General features: G+C 32.2%; 1 protein-coding gene across 25 annotated transcripts in view; it reads left to right on the top strand.

The window, feature by feature from the left end:
• Window positions 1-15,260, top strand: part of RBM26 (RNA binding motif protein 26) — an 84,359-nt gene extending 69,099 nt beyond the window's left edge. For 13 of the 25 annotated variants that reach the window (XM_021065770.1, XM_013980607.2, XM_021065774.1 and 10 more), the window contains 3 exons: window positions 4,773-4,886; window positions 6,553-8,415; window positions 11,995-13,692. In XM_021065770.1, coding sequence (XP_020921429.1) covers window positions 4,773-4,886; window positions 6,553-6,642 — 204 coding nt within the window. In that variant the 3' untranslated portion in view covers window positions 6,643-8,415; window positions 11,995-13,692. Of the gene's footprint in view, window positions 1-2,656; window positions 4,559-4,772; window positions 4,887-6,552; window positions 8,416-11,994 lie in introns of those variants that run through there. The other 12 variants (XM_021065779.1, XM_021065780.1, XM_013980609.2 and 9 more) reach the window with 10 other exon arrangements.

Below are 17,431 nucleotides of genomic sequence, written 5' to 3'. Positions count from 1 at the left end.
ATTGTACAGTCACAAACTCAAAAGGAGTATGTAGCTTTATTTTTTCCTTTTTTAATTTCTTTTTTGGCTTCCCACATCATATGGAGTTCCCAGGCCAGGGATCAAATCCAAGCAGGAGCTGCGACCTATGCCACAGCTACGGCAATACCAGATACTTAACCCACTGTGCCCTGGGGATGTGTGTCCCTACTGCTACAGAGACACTGTCGATCCTGTTGCACAACAGCGAGAACTCCTATGTAGCTTTTTTATTAAAAGGAAAGAGAATCTTGTTTGACTAGTGTCTTTTTGACACCCACACCTCAACTCCCAGTAGCTGTGAGGAGTCACTGATTTGGAACTTGTAAGGTGTACTTAAAACAGTGCCTGGAACATAGTAAACCCATTTAACTTCAGCTATTACTGATATTATTGGGGGGGGTATGTTTTAAGAATGAGAATTGATTGGCAAATCAATGAGATGGAATAGAAACAAGATAAGAGTGATTTCACAACTCTCAGTCTTTAGCCCTGAAGTTAGCACAAAATTGGATTCATAGAGGATAGTGCAACCATCAAGTGTCAGAAGTTCATGGGGCTGAGTAAGTAGTAAGTTTATAGCAAGAACAAATTGTGTAAGTGGATTCAGTCAAGAGAAATCCAATCGTATATATTATAGAGTTTTTTGGTGTGTTCTTACTGATTTACTTATTAAGTACTGCCATGTGATGGGCACTGTGCTATGAGAATTAGTACATCTTAAGTGTCAAGCTTGTGAGAAAGGGACCACACAGTTTGAATTCAAGAGCTAGAGGAGTAGAAGTCTTTTCCTGTAAGTTATAAACATTAGATTTTACATGTTTTAGTTTTTTTTTTTTTTTTTTTCAGTTGTCCTTTAACTCCTGCCTAAACATTATCTACTATGGTTATTACAAACATTAATAAACTTGGTTTTAACCTTCTTTTATCAATTAGTTTTATCATTACAGTTACTAAAAAATGTAAGGTATATTAGGATTGCAGCCTTAGCTTTTCAGGCCTTAGATCAGTTTTTCCCACAGTGTTTTTACAGTACTCTGGTTCTATAAGGGCTCCCCTAACAAAGGATTTTCCTGTCAAATAAGTTTGTGAAGAGCTGCGTTTTGTATATTCGATTTAGATTTATAATCTAGATGACTTTAAAAGGCAAACACTCCTGTTTAATTTTGCTCAATTCAGCTTTTTCCAAATGTTCATTGTTTTCAGAATCATTTTCCATGTCAGATATGGAACCTACCTCATAAGTACTTTTCATACTCTTGTTTTCTTCATTTGTCAGATCTTCAGCCTTCTTTTGCCCTTTTGTCATGTATATGCCTGTTTTCCTTACTTCCTAATTTAGTGCAAACTTTGAATAACTATGCAGTTAAATAGGCAAAGATCTAGAGCAAGCCTATGAATAAAATGCTTCAGCTTTTAAATAGACTTTTAGTTGATACTTCATAGCACAGAAATTACAGAAAATTGTAAAATGAACCACCACATGATCATCATTGAGCTTCAGCAATTATCCACTATGGCCAATCTTATTTTGTCTGTATCTTACCCACTACAACTCTCTAGCTCCTTATTTGAAGCCATTCCCAGTCATTATCATTTTAGCTATAAAAATTTCAGTTATGTCTGTCATTTTAGAGCCTTAAGAAAATGAAGCACAATACTGTTAATCACACCTAAAAATGATTAATATTTTAAAGTATTATCAAATACCCAGAGTTTACATTGTCCTAATTTTCTTATCAGTATTTTACTTACTTTATTTAAGGATTCAGACTAAGATTTATATTTTGATTTAGCTTGATTGGTATTATGTAATTATAAATTCATAGATTTAATCATTATATAGGTATTGATCCATTGTTCTCAGTAATTGATGTATTGTCCCATGTTTGGCTAGTGGCTACTCTACAGATTTCTTCCTGAGTTCTTTTGACAGGACTGTAGTGGGTTATGATACTTTCTTTGCTTTCTGGTATGAAAAGGTATTCTAGGTTCATCTTATACATTTTCTCTTTCAGACCAGGAACTGGCCATTTCTCTAAGGAGCTCTGATACTTTTTACTGGGAAAGGTATTTAGAGATCACGATCCGAGTATGAGGGGTGCTCATTACTCCTGAGTGTGTTACTATAATCTTTTTCAGTGGTCAGAGCTGGGAGTGGAGAAAACAATAACATTCATACACACTTGTACACATATATGTACATATGTATATTCACATATATACACACACATATAAAGAGAAGAAATTGAAAACTGATACTTCCCATTTAATTCTGTATTGTATGGTTTTCATACACACATAAAAGGCGTGTCTTATTGTATTGTGCTTTGCTTTATTGTAGTTTGCAGATACTGATTTTTTTTTTTTAAACAAATTGAAGCTTTGTGGAAGCCCTGAATTGAGCAAGTCTGTCATTGCCATTTTTCCAATAGCATTTGATCACTATATGTCTCTGTATCACATTTTGGTAATTTTTGCAATATTCCAAACTTTTTCTTTATTTGTTATGGTAACCTGTGGTGATTTGGTGGTATCACAGACCATGCCCACATAAGATGGCAAGCCTAATGAATAAATGTGTGTCTTCTCACTGCTCCATTGACCAGCCATTCCCCATCTCTCTCCCTCTCCTCAGGCCTCCCTATTCCCTGAGGGAAACAGCATTGAAATGAGGCCATTTGATAACCTACAGTGGCCTTCAAATGTTCAAGTGAAAGGAAGAGTCACACATCTCTCACTTTAAGTCAGAAGCTAGAAATAAGGTGAGGAAGGCATGTCAAAAGCCAAGACAGAAAGCAAGCCAGGCCTTTCAATGTCAGTTAGCCAAGTTGTGAATGCAAGGGAAAAGTTCTTGAAGGAAATTGAAAGTGCTACTCCAGTGAACACATGAATGATAAGAAAGCGAACTCGCTCTATTGCTGACCTGGAGAAGGTTTTAGTGATCTGGATAGATCAGACCAGCCACAGCATCCCCTTGAGCCAAAGCCTATTCCAGAGCAAGGCCTCAACTCTGGTCAATTCTGTGAAAGCTGAGGGAGGTGAGGAAGCTGCAAAGGAAAAGTTTGTAGCTAGCAGAGGTTGGTTCGTGAGGTTTTAAGGAAGGAAGCTGAAACCATGATATAAAAATGCAAGGTGAAGCAGCAAATGCCAAGGTAGAAGCTGCAGTGAGTTATTCAGAAGATCTTGCGAAGATAATGAAGGTAGCTACTGTAAACAACAGATTTTCAATGTAGATGAAACAGCTTTATATTGGACATTCTTAGCTAGACAGAAGTAAATGTCTGACTTCAAACTTCAAAGGTCAGCCTGACTCTCTTGTTAGGTTAATGCAGATGGTGATTTTTAATTTGAAGCCAGGGCTTATTTACCATTCTGAAAATCCTAGGGCCCTTTGAGTAATACTAAATCTGCTCTGCCTGTGTTTTCTAAATAGGATAACAGAGACTGAATGGCAGCATTCAGTAAATACTTTTAAAATTAAACCTTTAGAGAGTTATACATTCACTTTGTAAAGTTGAAGTGTGTGCTGAATATAGAAATTTACAAAATTAGGTCATAAAAATTTTGGAAGAACTTACTATAGAAAATGTCACTAATTTTTTTGCTTTTTTTAGCTGGATGAAAACAAGAGTTTTAATGAGTGGACATTTTGCATGAGACAATTGGAATTCCTTACAGGAATGTATTTTTATATAACATTTATAGCTTTGAAAAGTTACAGTTTGTTTCTGGACTTAAATATTAATATATAAGTACTTGAAAGAGTTTTAGTTGTATGGCATGATGGGGCCATGGACTAAAAATTTCTGAGCCGCATTTTATTAGGCATGAGATCCTTTTAAAATTATAAATTTGTATGTGCAGGTTTAAAATTTATACTTGGGACTTTTATATCACACAACACATATTATTTCAGATGTCAGTTGAACATGTAATTGTTTCTACATTTCACGTTATGGTGTACTTTGAGGTTGTATTATAAATCTTTTCTGAGTTATTTTGGTATGATGCTAACATTGATTTTTGTTAGTTCACATGACTTTAATTTGAAAGCACTGCTTCTAAACCAGCTATTTAATGTAGTAAGTACTTAGACTTGAGTATTTACTCAGTTGTTATCACATGCAATTCTGAAAACTTTGAAGGGAAGTACTTTAGTTTTCAATAGAGAAGTTTGGGGTTTTTGGTTTTTTCTTCATTGAGATATTTATATTTTGTAATAATGATACATCAGATATTTTATGATATTTGTTATTATTTGATGTAATTTAAAAATACTTTACATGTACAAAATTATTCTTATATTCGTTAAAGGTTTCTAGTTACTGCATGGGCCATTTGTAAATTAACAAGAATTAATATCTACAGCCAGGATCTTGAAGTGCTTGAGATGGTTGCCTTGAGTAGCAATTATCATTGTACTATGGACATGTAGACAGGGTTCTTCTAGTCAGATACTGGCCAGTAGTGAAATAGCTCTACTCAATTATGAGAAATTATTCTTGTTTTCTTTTTAAAGGAATTTAGAATCACTAGGCTGACTTTAGAAGTAAATAACAATAAAAAATAAATTATAAATTACAATAATGAATAGTAAAAGTAAATGAAGTAAATAACCACAAAGCAAAAATAGGCCACTGTCTTAAATTGTGTTTAGCTAATTTAATTTAAATATTAAGTACTATACCATTTCAGTTTTTTTCTTCAGAAATTATAAATGTTCTATACTCCAGTGTTCTTAATTGTTTTAGGCTGCAGTTCATGGAGCTCGTTTCAAAGGGCAGGATCTAAAACTGGCATGGAATAAACCAATAACTAATATTTCAGCTGTTGAAACAGAAGAAGTTGAACCTGATGAAGAGGAAGTATGTTTTTTTTTTCCACTTTTTTCCCTTAAATGTTTACATTTTTATATAAATTGTGGTATTATGACTGTGATTTTAACATAAAACTTTTATTCCTGAGCCATCTTCCAGGCAGGAGATATCAGATAAATGCAGACAACTTTAAATTTTCTGTATTATTTCTGAGAACTGTGGATTGCTAATCCAAAAAGAACATATGAGGAGTCATATATATATGAAAGTCATATATATATACATATATATATATCTCAGTTTTCATTTACTCTTAGAAGATAATAATTACTCATTAGATTTTTATCCACAGGAAATCTTGTGATATTTTAAGTTTTAGAGTATATATTCTACTCAATTGCTTTATTAACATTTTGGGTTTCATTTTAATTCATATCATTTTAGTTTATTAGAATGAATGGCTGTTATGTGGTAGATACTTTGATAGGCATAAAAATGAATAAGACACGGTCCCTATCATCAAGGAGCTTATAATCTGGAAAAGGGGGTAGTGACAAACACATAAGAACCTAATTAAAACAAAAGGCAGACTGATATGCTGAATAAAGATTTGAACAATATGTTTCCGGAACCCAGAGGAAGGAGCAATTGTTTCTTTTCAGAAGAATCTTGAAGGAGGTGGTGACAGTGGAGCTGAACCCTGAGTGATAAAAGAGCTTTTCATAACCAAGAGCTGGGACTGGGAATGTAGCTGAGAGATGTATTTTAAATGGCAGAGGTATATAGATTCGGAAGAGTACATTTTTCTTGGGTAACAGCAGTTAGGTCTCGTGGTTGAGAGGTGGGATCATAAAGAACAGTGAAGTGGGAAAAGCCCTTTGAAACGAAAAACCTAAAAGTAAGCAACTCTGTTTTGTTTAAACATGAAATAAGCTGTAGGAAAAAGTTGAGAAAGTTAAGAAATGAAGGTAAGGTGGGAAAACTAAATGGTTCCATGTTTTATCTTGGTTAGATTTTTATAATGGCACTTCATTTTGTTTGAAGAGCATTCAAGGCTGTTATACATATCCGTAGTCAAATGCAAGAATAAAATGTGTATTTTGAAACTCATATACATGATTTGTCATTTTATATTTTAGATTATACCTTTGTCCTTCCATGAGTTTGAATTGAATGGGGAGAAAAGCAGGAGAGCTCCTGGTATTAGGTATTTTAAAAAGTTTGAAAAAGTAGTCTGAGAAGCTTTTATGAAGGGAATGGGGAGAAGAAAAGAATGCTATAAAAGAAAATGTTTGTTACATATAGCAGAAACAGCAGAAAAGAAGTATAAATATTAATAGACTTTATTCAGATTAATTGGTTGGTTTAGTGTCCATACAGTAAGCCAGATAACTTATTGATGTTTTCTTTAAAAAAAAAAAGATACTAAGTAATGTTTTGTAGGTATAGAAGATAGCATGATTTGATAAAATGAGGCAGGAGAAACAGCATGTAAATGATACTTCATTAGTGTCTCTTTGATGCAAATTATAGAATAGATAGTAATGAGAAGCTGTTGAGTGGATGAAGGTTGCTTTTCTTTATTTCTTGAATGTTCTAACTATAGAAATACCTTTTGTATTCGACTCTGTTGAGAGTAATCAGTATTTAAAAGTGTCACCTTTTTTCTTTTCTTTTTTTTTGGGTAAATTCCTAAATGCATTTTAACCTAAAGTTTCAGGAAGAGTCTTTGGTGGATGACTCATTACTTCAAGATGATGATGAAGAAGAAGAGGACAATGAATCTCGCTCTTGGAGAAGATGATTTGACTGATCATTGATCTGCATATGCTAGAACTCTACCTGTGTTTCATTAGTATTACCTAATGTACTTTTACATATTTGTAAAAACAATTTTTGGTAAAAATGTGATGAAGATGGATTTCACAAATAGACAAAAGAGAAGAAAACTACCTTCTGAATCCTGTATTTTGAAAGATTGATGTTTGCGTTTTATTTCAGTAAACAATTGCTAAAGACATCACACTAGAAACATATGCAATGTTTTTATTACATACTTCTACTGAACATTACAAAATTCTTTGGGTTCTTTGTAATTTAATGAATAGATATGAAGACTTAATGACCAATACTTGTTATAACTTAGAGGATTTTGTTTTACTCCAAATAAGGAATGAATTTGCATTTAAAATCTTAATGAATGTTTTCAAAAATGAATAGATAACATAGTACTCTAACTAAAGTCTCCAAGTTATGTATTCATAATTATTACATAGTAGTATGCTTAGGCTTTACTATGTATTAGCCTTTTGTTGGACTTGTGTATGTATTTTACATATGGGTTTTAATGATAACGGTGTATGACTGCTTTGCGTTTGAGTCCTTATGCATTCAGATGTTAAAAATAAAGTGGAATGGTCTCTTGAAAAGAAAAGAAAAGAAAAAAAATGACAAAAAAAAAAAAGACAATGTTCCTTGATTTAAAAAAAGAAAAAAAAAAAAAAGAAAGAAAAAAAAAGTTAAATAGACCATTCCAGATGGTGATCTACCCTTCCCCCCAGTGATCACAAAAAAAAGGAGCTATAATCACTAACTTATTCTCAAAAACAATAATGGTTACTGGTACCTTTACAATAATGTACAAGCCAATGTTTAAAATTTATACCACTTCAGTTTGGTTTGATCCTATAAACTTTCAACAGATGTCTTAAAATTTAAAAGCAGGCTGATTAGTTTGGAACCAGACTTCAAGTAGAGCTAACATTTGGTGAATAAGAAAACATCACATTACATTTTGGATGTATGAAAGAAAACTTGACCATTTGAAGATGTATGAATAAAGAAATGTACTATAGATACTACTTTAGGAAAACACTGTTTGGTAAGTGTTCCAGTCTGATATTTTAAGTGTGCATATCCTATACTTGTATAAAAAAAATCTTTGACATTTGCAACAGTATTGTGATTTTTAAGTGGATTTCTCTGGCAAGTGAACATGATCATTGAAAGTTGATACAGCAATTTCCAGGAAATAAATGCATTCTTTGTAGAGTGGAGGGTGGGAGATAACATATTTATCTTTTACAGTTCATCGTTTTGGTAGCAAGTGTTTCTATCATTCTTGAGAGTATAGTAGTTATATTAAAAGTCACATTAAAAAAAAAAATCACTTTCTTCCCATACTGGGTTCCTCACAATCACAACTAATTCTACCACCATAGTCTTCTGCCAGTGGAGCAACTGGTGACACTGTTCCTCTTTCTTTTCTTCCCACACTTAGTGTTACAGTTGTATATATATGTTCCTGATGGTAATACTATTTCATAGAAATATTTTGGTTTGCAATTGGTACACATATTAATATTTAAAATTTCAGAATCAGATTTCTCTTATCAAAATAGTGACTTACTCAAAACTTTACTATAGTTAGATCTATGATATATTTTTATGTAGTCTCTTGTATGTTGACTGTGTGCTATTCTGATTCATTAGGTAAGTTTGTTTTCTTTTCTTTTTAGTAGTCGTGAAAGATGCCAAATTGGCAGAGGCTCACGTTTCTTCTCTTTACACCAAACAGGTATTATAAAGAAAGAAAATCTTTCAAAGGCCAGTTAAATCTTCATGCTGATTTTTGGCTTTATAATTTGATTAGTAAATTTTAGTGTGCTATTTTAGCAATTATTGTAAAAACTTTATTATAATGTAACTGAAATCACATACTATTTACTTAAATGCATATAAAGCTAATTATTTTCCCTAGGCTTAAATTCTATAGTAACCTAAAATTAAAATGTTTTATACCATATTGTTTTGAATGAATCAGAAGACAAGCATGTTTTAATCAGGTCCTGAAGTATGGGAATTAAATATATTAGCAACATTTAGTAGGTCCATGATTATATTTTATTATCATTAATATGATTTAATTATTACTTATTTAGTATTAAATTGCTTCAGATTTTTAAAACGAATGCATATGTTTATAAATACTAGTACTTTACATGTCCTTTCATGTGTTTCATTTAAAACTTAAGATATCCCTTCAAATTTCTTGTTAATTCCCATTTTACAGATAAGGAAACTTAGGCTAATAGAGATGGAATGACTTGCCCAGAGTGACAGCTACTAAGTAGCAGGACTAGATTTAAATGCAAGCATTCTGATTTCAGTGCCAACTTAAAAAAAAAAAAAAAATCTACATTGCTACCTCCTTATTTGATTGGGCATGAGATTGTGTTTGTAGTAATTGTGGTAGTCGTTTTGCAAAATTAGTAAACTCCTTGGTCATTAGCCAGTTTTTACCTTTACCCTCCCTTTAATGCAGCACTTTGTTCATATCTCTGTTACAGTACTTATGTTGTAATACAATTTATCTGGTTTATATGTCTGTCTTCCCCACTAGATTACAAGCTCCTCTAGGAAGGGGACCATGTCTTATTCATCTTTTTATCTCTAGTGATTGTCACAAGCCTAGCTCTCATAGTGGGCATTCAGATGTTTGTTGGATGAATTAATGAATGAATGCATATTTAAATCTCCAATAATGGAGTGACAATTACCTCCCTTGTTAATTCTTATCAATTTTCCAAAAATCTCTCTTGAAGGTCTTCTCAGTCATTGGGACCATTTTGCTAAACAATTGATACAGTTAAATATTGCACCAGTGAGTGGGATTACAAATACTATACATGTAGCCTTAGTGGGATAACCATAACAATTAACAAGCTATTAAATGTTTTGGAGTATTAAATATAGTCTATTTGAGAAGTAAAACAGCCTTTTGGTTTCTATCAGTGTGTAAGAATAGAAATGTCAAGAGCTACTAATCTAGTCCATCCCATTAATTTTGTATATCCAAAGGTGAGCTAGTGTAGAGTACTGGACAAGGGTTAAGAGATTTAGCTTTTGGTCCCCAGCTCTGTAACTGGCTTTCTGGCCTTAGACAAGTCTCTTAACTTATCCAGGGTTGTTTCCTTGTCTGTAAAATGAAAGGGGTTGGACTAGATGATCTCTAAGGTCCCTTTCACATCTTTAATTTCCCTCAATCTATATTTATCAATCTATATTAGTGTTTTAACGTAAAACGGTGTAATATCTATATCAGTTCTCCCTACCTGTTTTTGCTGTTGCTGTTTCTAACATCCTATCAGAGGAAACAACAGATTTGGTTATGATAGTTCATATTATGTGTCTTGGCACATTTTGTATGTAGTGTACCCAAATGTTTGCCTTTGCTACACAAATTCCATTAATGTATAAAAAGTATAGATTAACTTCTGTACTCACCACTTTCCCTTCCTACTTAGAACTTTTCCTTCCACTTCTAAACTCAAAGTTTAAAGTTCTTCCTTATTACAATATGCTGCCTAAAGTGTGAGACACATTTTTAAATTCTGCAGTCCTCCTAACAAGTTCTTTGCTATAGTACAGATCTGGGCTGAGGTGGGAATGAAAAAGGAATTGAGATGTAGGCAGCTACGTTTTAAAGGCAAAAGAATGAAGGAAATTATATATTACTGATTAAAAGATTGATTAGGATTACTTCAAGGGATGGTTGAGTTGTCATTTTACATATTTCACTTAACATTTTATGTCTTAAGTGTTTTAAATTTTATTGGATAATTGTAACATTAAAAAATTAATTTTAGTATTTAACCAGTACCCAGGCATTTAATGAAATCATGTTGCATGAATGGGAGAGTATTCCATAGCTCTTGTTTTATTTTGTAATATGATCAAATGTATCAAACAGCAGTTTAAAGATAAGACTTCACTGTTTAGCAGATTACTTGTAGAAAGCATGGCTAAGCCTAATTGAAGGAAATTTCTTGTTACTAGAACTGTTTTAAGGGGACTGTTATTTTCAGTCTTACTTGGAACACTAATCACTGGCTCTGAGGGTTACAAAAAGAAAGCAAAAAGTTGCTTGTTTGGTATATTGAAATATCAATGGCTATTTTAGATTTTTATGTAGACTTTATCAATCTATATTTTCTATCTTTTTTTTCCCCTTACCTATAGTCTCATCTAACTATAGAGAATTAGTTTTAGTTCTTCAAGAATTTATACAAATATTTGTAAACTTTTTTTTTCTTCCCTTATGAAAAGTCTTTTAGCCTTTTAAAACAAAAATGTCCTATATAAAGTTCTGGCTAATTAGGTTATCTCAGGAATTAACCTTGTTCTTATTAACTTCTTGAACTGGCTAGTTGCTCTAAGGTATGTATACAGTATACACGCTTAGAGAAGAGTGGATTTTTTTTCTCTCTCATCATTGTAAACCTATCAGATGACAGCATGTAATCCTCCAAAATAGCTACCTAAAAGTACTAAGAAAACAAGAAACCTTGGTGAACATAACTGCCATGCTCAGTAGTTTCTAATGAAAAACATCATACTTGTTCAGTAGAAAATTCCTGATTTGGTTAATGTCCTTGCAGTTTATCAGTATTATGTGCTCATTATTTAGTATAATTGGAAGCCTTTTTTATTTTACTTTTTTGTATCAATTTATTATACTCGCTTCTTCCTGATCCCTCCCTTCCTGTTACTTAATTTCTTCTCTCCTCTCCCCATCATCCAAGTTGGTCTTCCTTTGTATGCAGACACTCTCATTTTTATATGTTCCTTTTTATTTATTAATTATTGTGCTTCAAATATAGTATTTTTATGTCATATAGTGTGATTGAGTGAAATGGTTATCACATGGAGTTTAAGGAAATTCTATATACCTTACAGTTACTTTGAAATCCTTGGGAAACTTGAGACAGTTGTTCTTGCTTTTATTTTTATACGCAATATTTTGGAATTTGTTCATGATTTCCTAGTTACTATTTTGGCACCTCACACCTATAAAAATTTACTCTGTGGTCAGTTATCATATTGACTAACCCCAGACTTTGATCAAACAATGTTGTAGAGCTGTGGACTCTTTGCAGCTTAATGTTTAAGTGTAGCATGATGCAGAGAGGTTTTATTGAAATCATTTTAACTCAGAGCTGATCCTTTGTGAAATTCATCCACAATTTAATTTTGATTCCTTTCTCAGATTTTATTTAATGTTTAAAAAAAGTTGGAGATCAGTGTATGGTATGATTCAGTTTTTAGATTATTTACTGTTTTCAGAGTTTTTTTTAATAATCTTCTCTTTTTCCAGCAGAGAGAGATCATCATTGCCTGAATTTAGCTTTGTGACTACAACAGCAAGATCCTGTTCCTGTCTGGAGACGACTGTTATAATAATATCATCCTATTATTTAATGTTTGCCCCTTATCAATTTGAATAGATGTTTACATGTACTATAATTAGCATTTTATCTTTACAGTTCTTATAGGGTACATCTGAGTCCAGAAGTAAATCTGAGTGTGCTTTGTCTGACCTTATTCTTAAATATTTTCTCCCCTTTATAGCCATTTATTTTTAAACTCCCTAAGAAGGGGAAAAACAAACAAACAGCATTCTTGGTTTCCTAACATAAGTTTTTAGTCTCAGTCAAGTTGAAAATGTGTCTAGGAAATCTATAAAGCCATGATGCTTTGTTCATTAGCATGAACAATTTAGAATGAAGAAAATGATTAAAAAGTTAAACCTCAGTTTGGCTTTAATTTTTCTGGATTTTAAGATACACATCTGGAATTAGGGTAGTCACTTAATTTTGAACAGTGGTAAAATACTTTTTTTCACGTGGTAATAACTTGCCTATTTCTTCTAAATAATTAAAGTCATTGCCAAGGTCATTTATCCAAATAATTTTTTTAAACTTCTTAACTCTTCAAAATCAACAAAGAGAATAATTTGCTTTTCAAGTAGTACAGGATGATCTATGGATTATAAATACTGAGAAATATGTGTAAAATGTCTAATTTATGTAGGTTTTCCTTATTTTCCTCACTTGCAACCAAGACATCAAAGACAATCTTAAAAGCAAGGGGAAATGGTGTTGTGTGTCTAACATTGTTAAAGACGTAGTTTTCCTGTCTTAAAATGTATATGTCCATATTATTTATTTATAAGCAATATGGCTTGGAATTATTTATAAAGTGTGATTAAATTTAATTCTAAATATTCATCCAAAATATCCTCTTTATAAAGGGCACCGTAAAGTTTTCAGAAAATTAATTTCTTAGTATTCCTTCATAGATTCTCATTAGCATTTGAGAAGTCTGTAGACTTGATAGCAACTCTTTTGAAAGTCCAAATTATACTTGATCCTATTCACCCTTGTTCCTATGTTGGTTTTTTTAAGTTCCATTCAGCCATGCTCATATTTTCACCCCTTTGTGCAAAGTTGACTATTCTGCAAGCACTTTTTCTTGAGTATGCATCACATTTGTCTTCATGAAAAAAAGAACGAACACATCAGACACAATGTAAATTATCTATTTTGATTCACATTAGTTGTAAACAGCATGGTTCATGAAGGCTTGATTTAAAGGAAGAGTATGTATTTGGGAAGGTCTTCTTAACATAATTATGACCTTGTAGCCTACAGGCATATTTTTTTTTTTCCACTTGTTTTTTACTCTGGAATTCAGGGGACAGTACAAGGCATTTTTAAAATTAGACTTTTGTTTTAGTTCACATTTGCAAACTAACAAATAGCCACAGAGAGTTCACAAATGTTTTTCCAGATTAGTTCAGTATTTTTTTCTTTTTAAGGAAAGAGTCTCTGCCTGTGTTAATAGAATAGTTCTAATCTACTAGGTTTAAAAACCCAAAGAACATTCTCTGAAGAGACCATACTCTGTTAACGGTTTTGGCTGGTTAGTGGATGTGGATCACGTACCACCACTCTCAGTTTTATTTTGTCTTCCCTTTTTTTTTTTTTTCCCTTGCTTTTAAATTAAAAACAAAGCAAAGCAAAATTGAACATGCCATTGGGAATCAGAAGTCGAGATTTGATTCTCATTAAGATAGATCATTGCACTTTTTGAAAATCGCTGTGAGATCTGGTAAGTTAGTTACATATCTAAATTCCCATATGTTGATTAATTAAAAATAAGGATTTTCATTATTTCATTTTCCTGAAAAGGATTCTCATAGAGCTGTGTGTAGATAACTGTACAGAATCACTTTATGTAATTGAATGAAGCAGTTTACCTCTGCATGATTGCATTATGGAAGCCTTTTATATATTTTTATATTTTTCAATATACTTAGATTTTACAGTATTAGCTGCCCTAGTCATGCTATATTTGTTTTTTTTTAAAATAGAGTTTATAAATATTTGTGCTCAAAATACAGATCAATTGAATATTTTTGGTCTTGTTTACAAGATAAATAATACTTTAAAGTGATGCAGCCCCTCAAGTGTCTTAGGAAAAAGTCATTGGTGCTACAAAACCTTTCAATATCATTTTTGAACCTGATGCCAAACTTTGCTAGGCTTAAATCTATGATTGCTCGTGACTTAATCTAGCAGCGTACTTATAAAAGTGATCTGTGGTGAGTCAGATAAAGAGCCCAGCCTATTAGAAACACCCCATAATTTAGCGATATGCAGAATGACCGTACACTAATTTGTGCCCAGCTTCCCAAAAAGGAAATAGTTTCTTCAGTTTGTCATTAGTGCTTTTGATAAGAGGAACGGTGTTAATCTGGCCAGAATTTAAAAGTGATACGTTCAGCATGGCTTAGTTTTCCCACATGTCAAATGGAAGGCTTTTCTAGTCCTAAAATGTGGTATAATCCTGCTCTCTTTAAATTCCTATCTGTCTTTTACTCAACAGGAGGCAGGGTAATTCTTAAATATTTATAGAACATTTGATGAGTTGTAAAGAGGTATGTTATTTACGTTCTACAACTTTTGTGTTGATGTGCAGATTGTTTTCTACATCTGCAAGACTTCATTCCAGCACCTTAGTGAATGTTCTTAGGATACAATTTTTAAGTATCAGCAAAGCATTCATAGATGTTTACTTTTGATTCTCAGAATCCTGAACCTGTTTGGGGTGTGATATTACTTCAGAACATGTCCGGCACAAGATTTCCTTTAATAGTGGTTTAGTTGAACTCAGTTTCTGTGGATTGTTGAAACTTAAAACACCAAAGGAGTCCTTGTCTGGAGACTGGATTGTTCCAGTTTTTAATACCTGTGCCCATAAGTATCCCATTTCACGAATGTGTGTTGGCATGGGGGAAAAATTCCCTGCTCTTTGAGTGGAGCGAAAGTAATTGGTTAAGCTGTAGCAGCTTTTTTTGTTTATTTTTTTAAAGTGATAATAAACTTGAACTGAAAATGGTAAAACTTGAACTAGAAAACTACTCTTGTATGCTTAGAATGTTTATAGTATTACGTGTTTGTGTGAGGTTGTCAACATTTTTATTATTTATAGTTGAATTATGTTTTGTTTGTTAAATATCCATAATGTTTATTATTTTTATATTTTGAAAATTTTTTAAATAAAATAGTCTTACTAAAAGCATTTGTTAACTTTTTAAAATTGTCCTGCATTTTGCATCAGTTATATTAATATAGAAGAGAAAGGAAAATTTGCAGCCCTTGGGCATTGCATAGTTGAGAATTCTGAAAATGTTTATATGAAGAAATGGCTCTGTGTTGCCTCTTCCTCTCTCTCTGGTACCAAAGTATTCTTGGCCTAAAGACTGCTTTTCTCACACATATACAAAAATCTTCCTTACTTTTTTTACCCCTAATTCTTGACTTTTTACGACTGGGAACTTTCTCTATTTCATCTAGGGACCAAAAAGTTTCTCTCTATCTTGAGTGATAAGTGTAAAAATACTGTGATGTCAAAGGACTGCCATAGATTCTGAAGTGAGATATAAAGTACTTATACTGTCAACCTCCAAAGCCAATGAAAGCTTTCAGAACCTCCCTCCGTTATTTTCCGTTTTCATTTGAACATTTTCATTCTTCACCTGATCTAATTTAATATGCTTTTCCAGCATTCAGCGTGTTGATTTTATATTTATTTTTATTGAATGATAAATATTGGCAATACTGTTTTTTTTGTTTTTCATTGCAGATATTCCTTCTATCATCTGTAACGTGGGTTAAATAAATTTGGTAATAACTTGTTTTTCCACTGCTTCAACCAGAAAATACATTATCTCAGAGTGTATAAGTATCGATAAAAGTCTAGTTAAAGGGATCTGGTTATGAAATAGAAATTTCTGGCTTGAAATAGAGGGCTCTGATTAAAATTACTAAAATTACTAAAAAGAATTTACATACGTATATATGTATGTCTATATATATATTTATTTATTTATTTATTTATTTTGCCAGTCCCTGGGGAGTATTTGCAGAATGAGCGTGTTGTCAGCCTTCACTCAACCTAGAAAGTATTTCTGTGTAAAGTATGAAGGGATTTGGTCTTTTTTAATCCTTTAAAAAATCACGTGACATATGTTATTGTCAAAAAACTAAAAATTCAAAATAAAAGGCAAAGAGGTAGGATCATTTCTAGGCTGTTATCTAGAAATGATCACTAGACATTCAAAAACAGGGTTATATACTGTATACTGTTTTGTAGTCTTCATTTGTGATAACAGGTTTATACCATTTTTAAAGCCCCTTCATTTGTAGGTGAATCATGTACTGTCTCCTAATTTGGGGTACTTGGGACTTTTCCATCTTTTAATATAAATGACGACATATCCTTAAACATCTTTGATTATTCAAGATACAGTGTCAACTGCTACATCAAAGAACACTTATTTTTAAAATGATAACGTTTTGAATTTGATCTTTTACGAAGCAGATAGTATAAACACCTAAGTACTTCATGATTTAGCTTTGGAGAACACCAAAATGTTAAGTTTCCTTTGCAAATGTGTTAGAACTTACTGAATTTGTTCTATATTTGTTTTACAGCAGAAATCAAATTGTGTGTGATACAGTAGTTAACCTCTGATGCAATAGTGACACTATTATTATTTTCCACAGAATATCGTTTCCAAGATTTTGTATACCATAGCAGATTTTTCCCCTTGAAACTACAGATTTTTATGCTTTTGTTATGACATTTTTTTGTGTTCAAGAACTTTTATAGTCTCATAACTAGTCTTACTGAACAATAGGGCAGATAACCTTTATTTTTTTTAAATAAGATAAATGATAGTATAGGGCTGGAATCTCTGTTTCTTAGTACCATATGCACTGTAAGGATACATAAAGAGGTACCAAATAATTTATGGCAATATCAGCAAGCTCCCTGTATTTTTTAATCTAATTTCTTCATTAACTGCTTTTTTCCAGAAAAAAATTGTTTTCCCCATTAAAGTTCATGAACATTTGTTACTATGTAAAGCATGAAATAAGCTATGAAAGAAAAAATTACATAGAAATGGGAATTGATGGGTTCCATATATTTCCCTTACATGTCGTAAACAGAAAAGGCCATTTTTTAAAAGATGATTCACTTTATTAGGAAGAATAAGATGGCTTGCAAATCATGAACATTTTCCTGAGCTAACCATGGTCGTGTTTTATCTAATATTTATCTAGTATACAATATTATATATGACAGTTTCAAAATGCAAGGGTTTAGTGTTTTGCCAGCGTTTTGTTAAGCTGTCAGTCTTTGATTCACTTTTTATAAATCTCAAGTGTGTATTGAGGTATTAT

This window comes from Sus scrofa, chromosome 11 (assembly GCF_000003025.6).
Source record: "Sus scrofa isolate TJ Tabasco breed Duroc chromosome 11, Sscrofa11.1, whole genome shotgun sequence".
Taxonomy (NCBI): Eukaryota; Metazoa; Chordata; class Mammalia; order Artiodactyla; family Suidae; genus Sus; species Sus scrofa.
The sequence above is the reverse complement of the archived record's forward strand: the minus strand, read 5'-3'. Positions and strand labels throughout refer to the sequence as shown.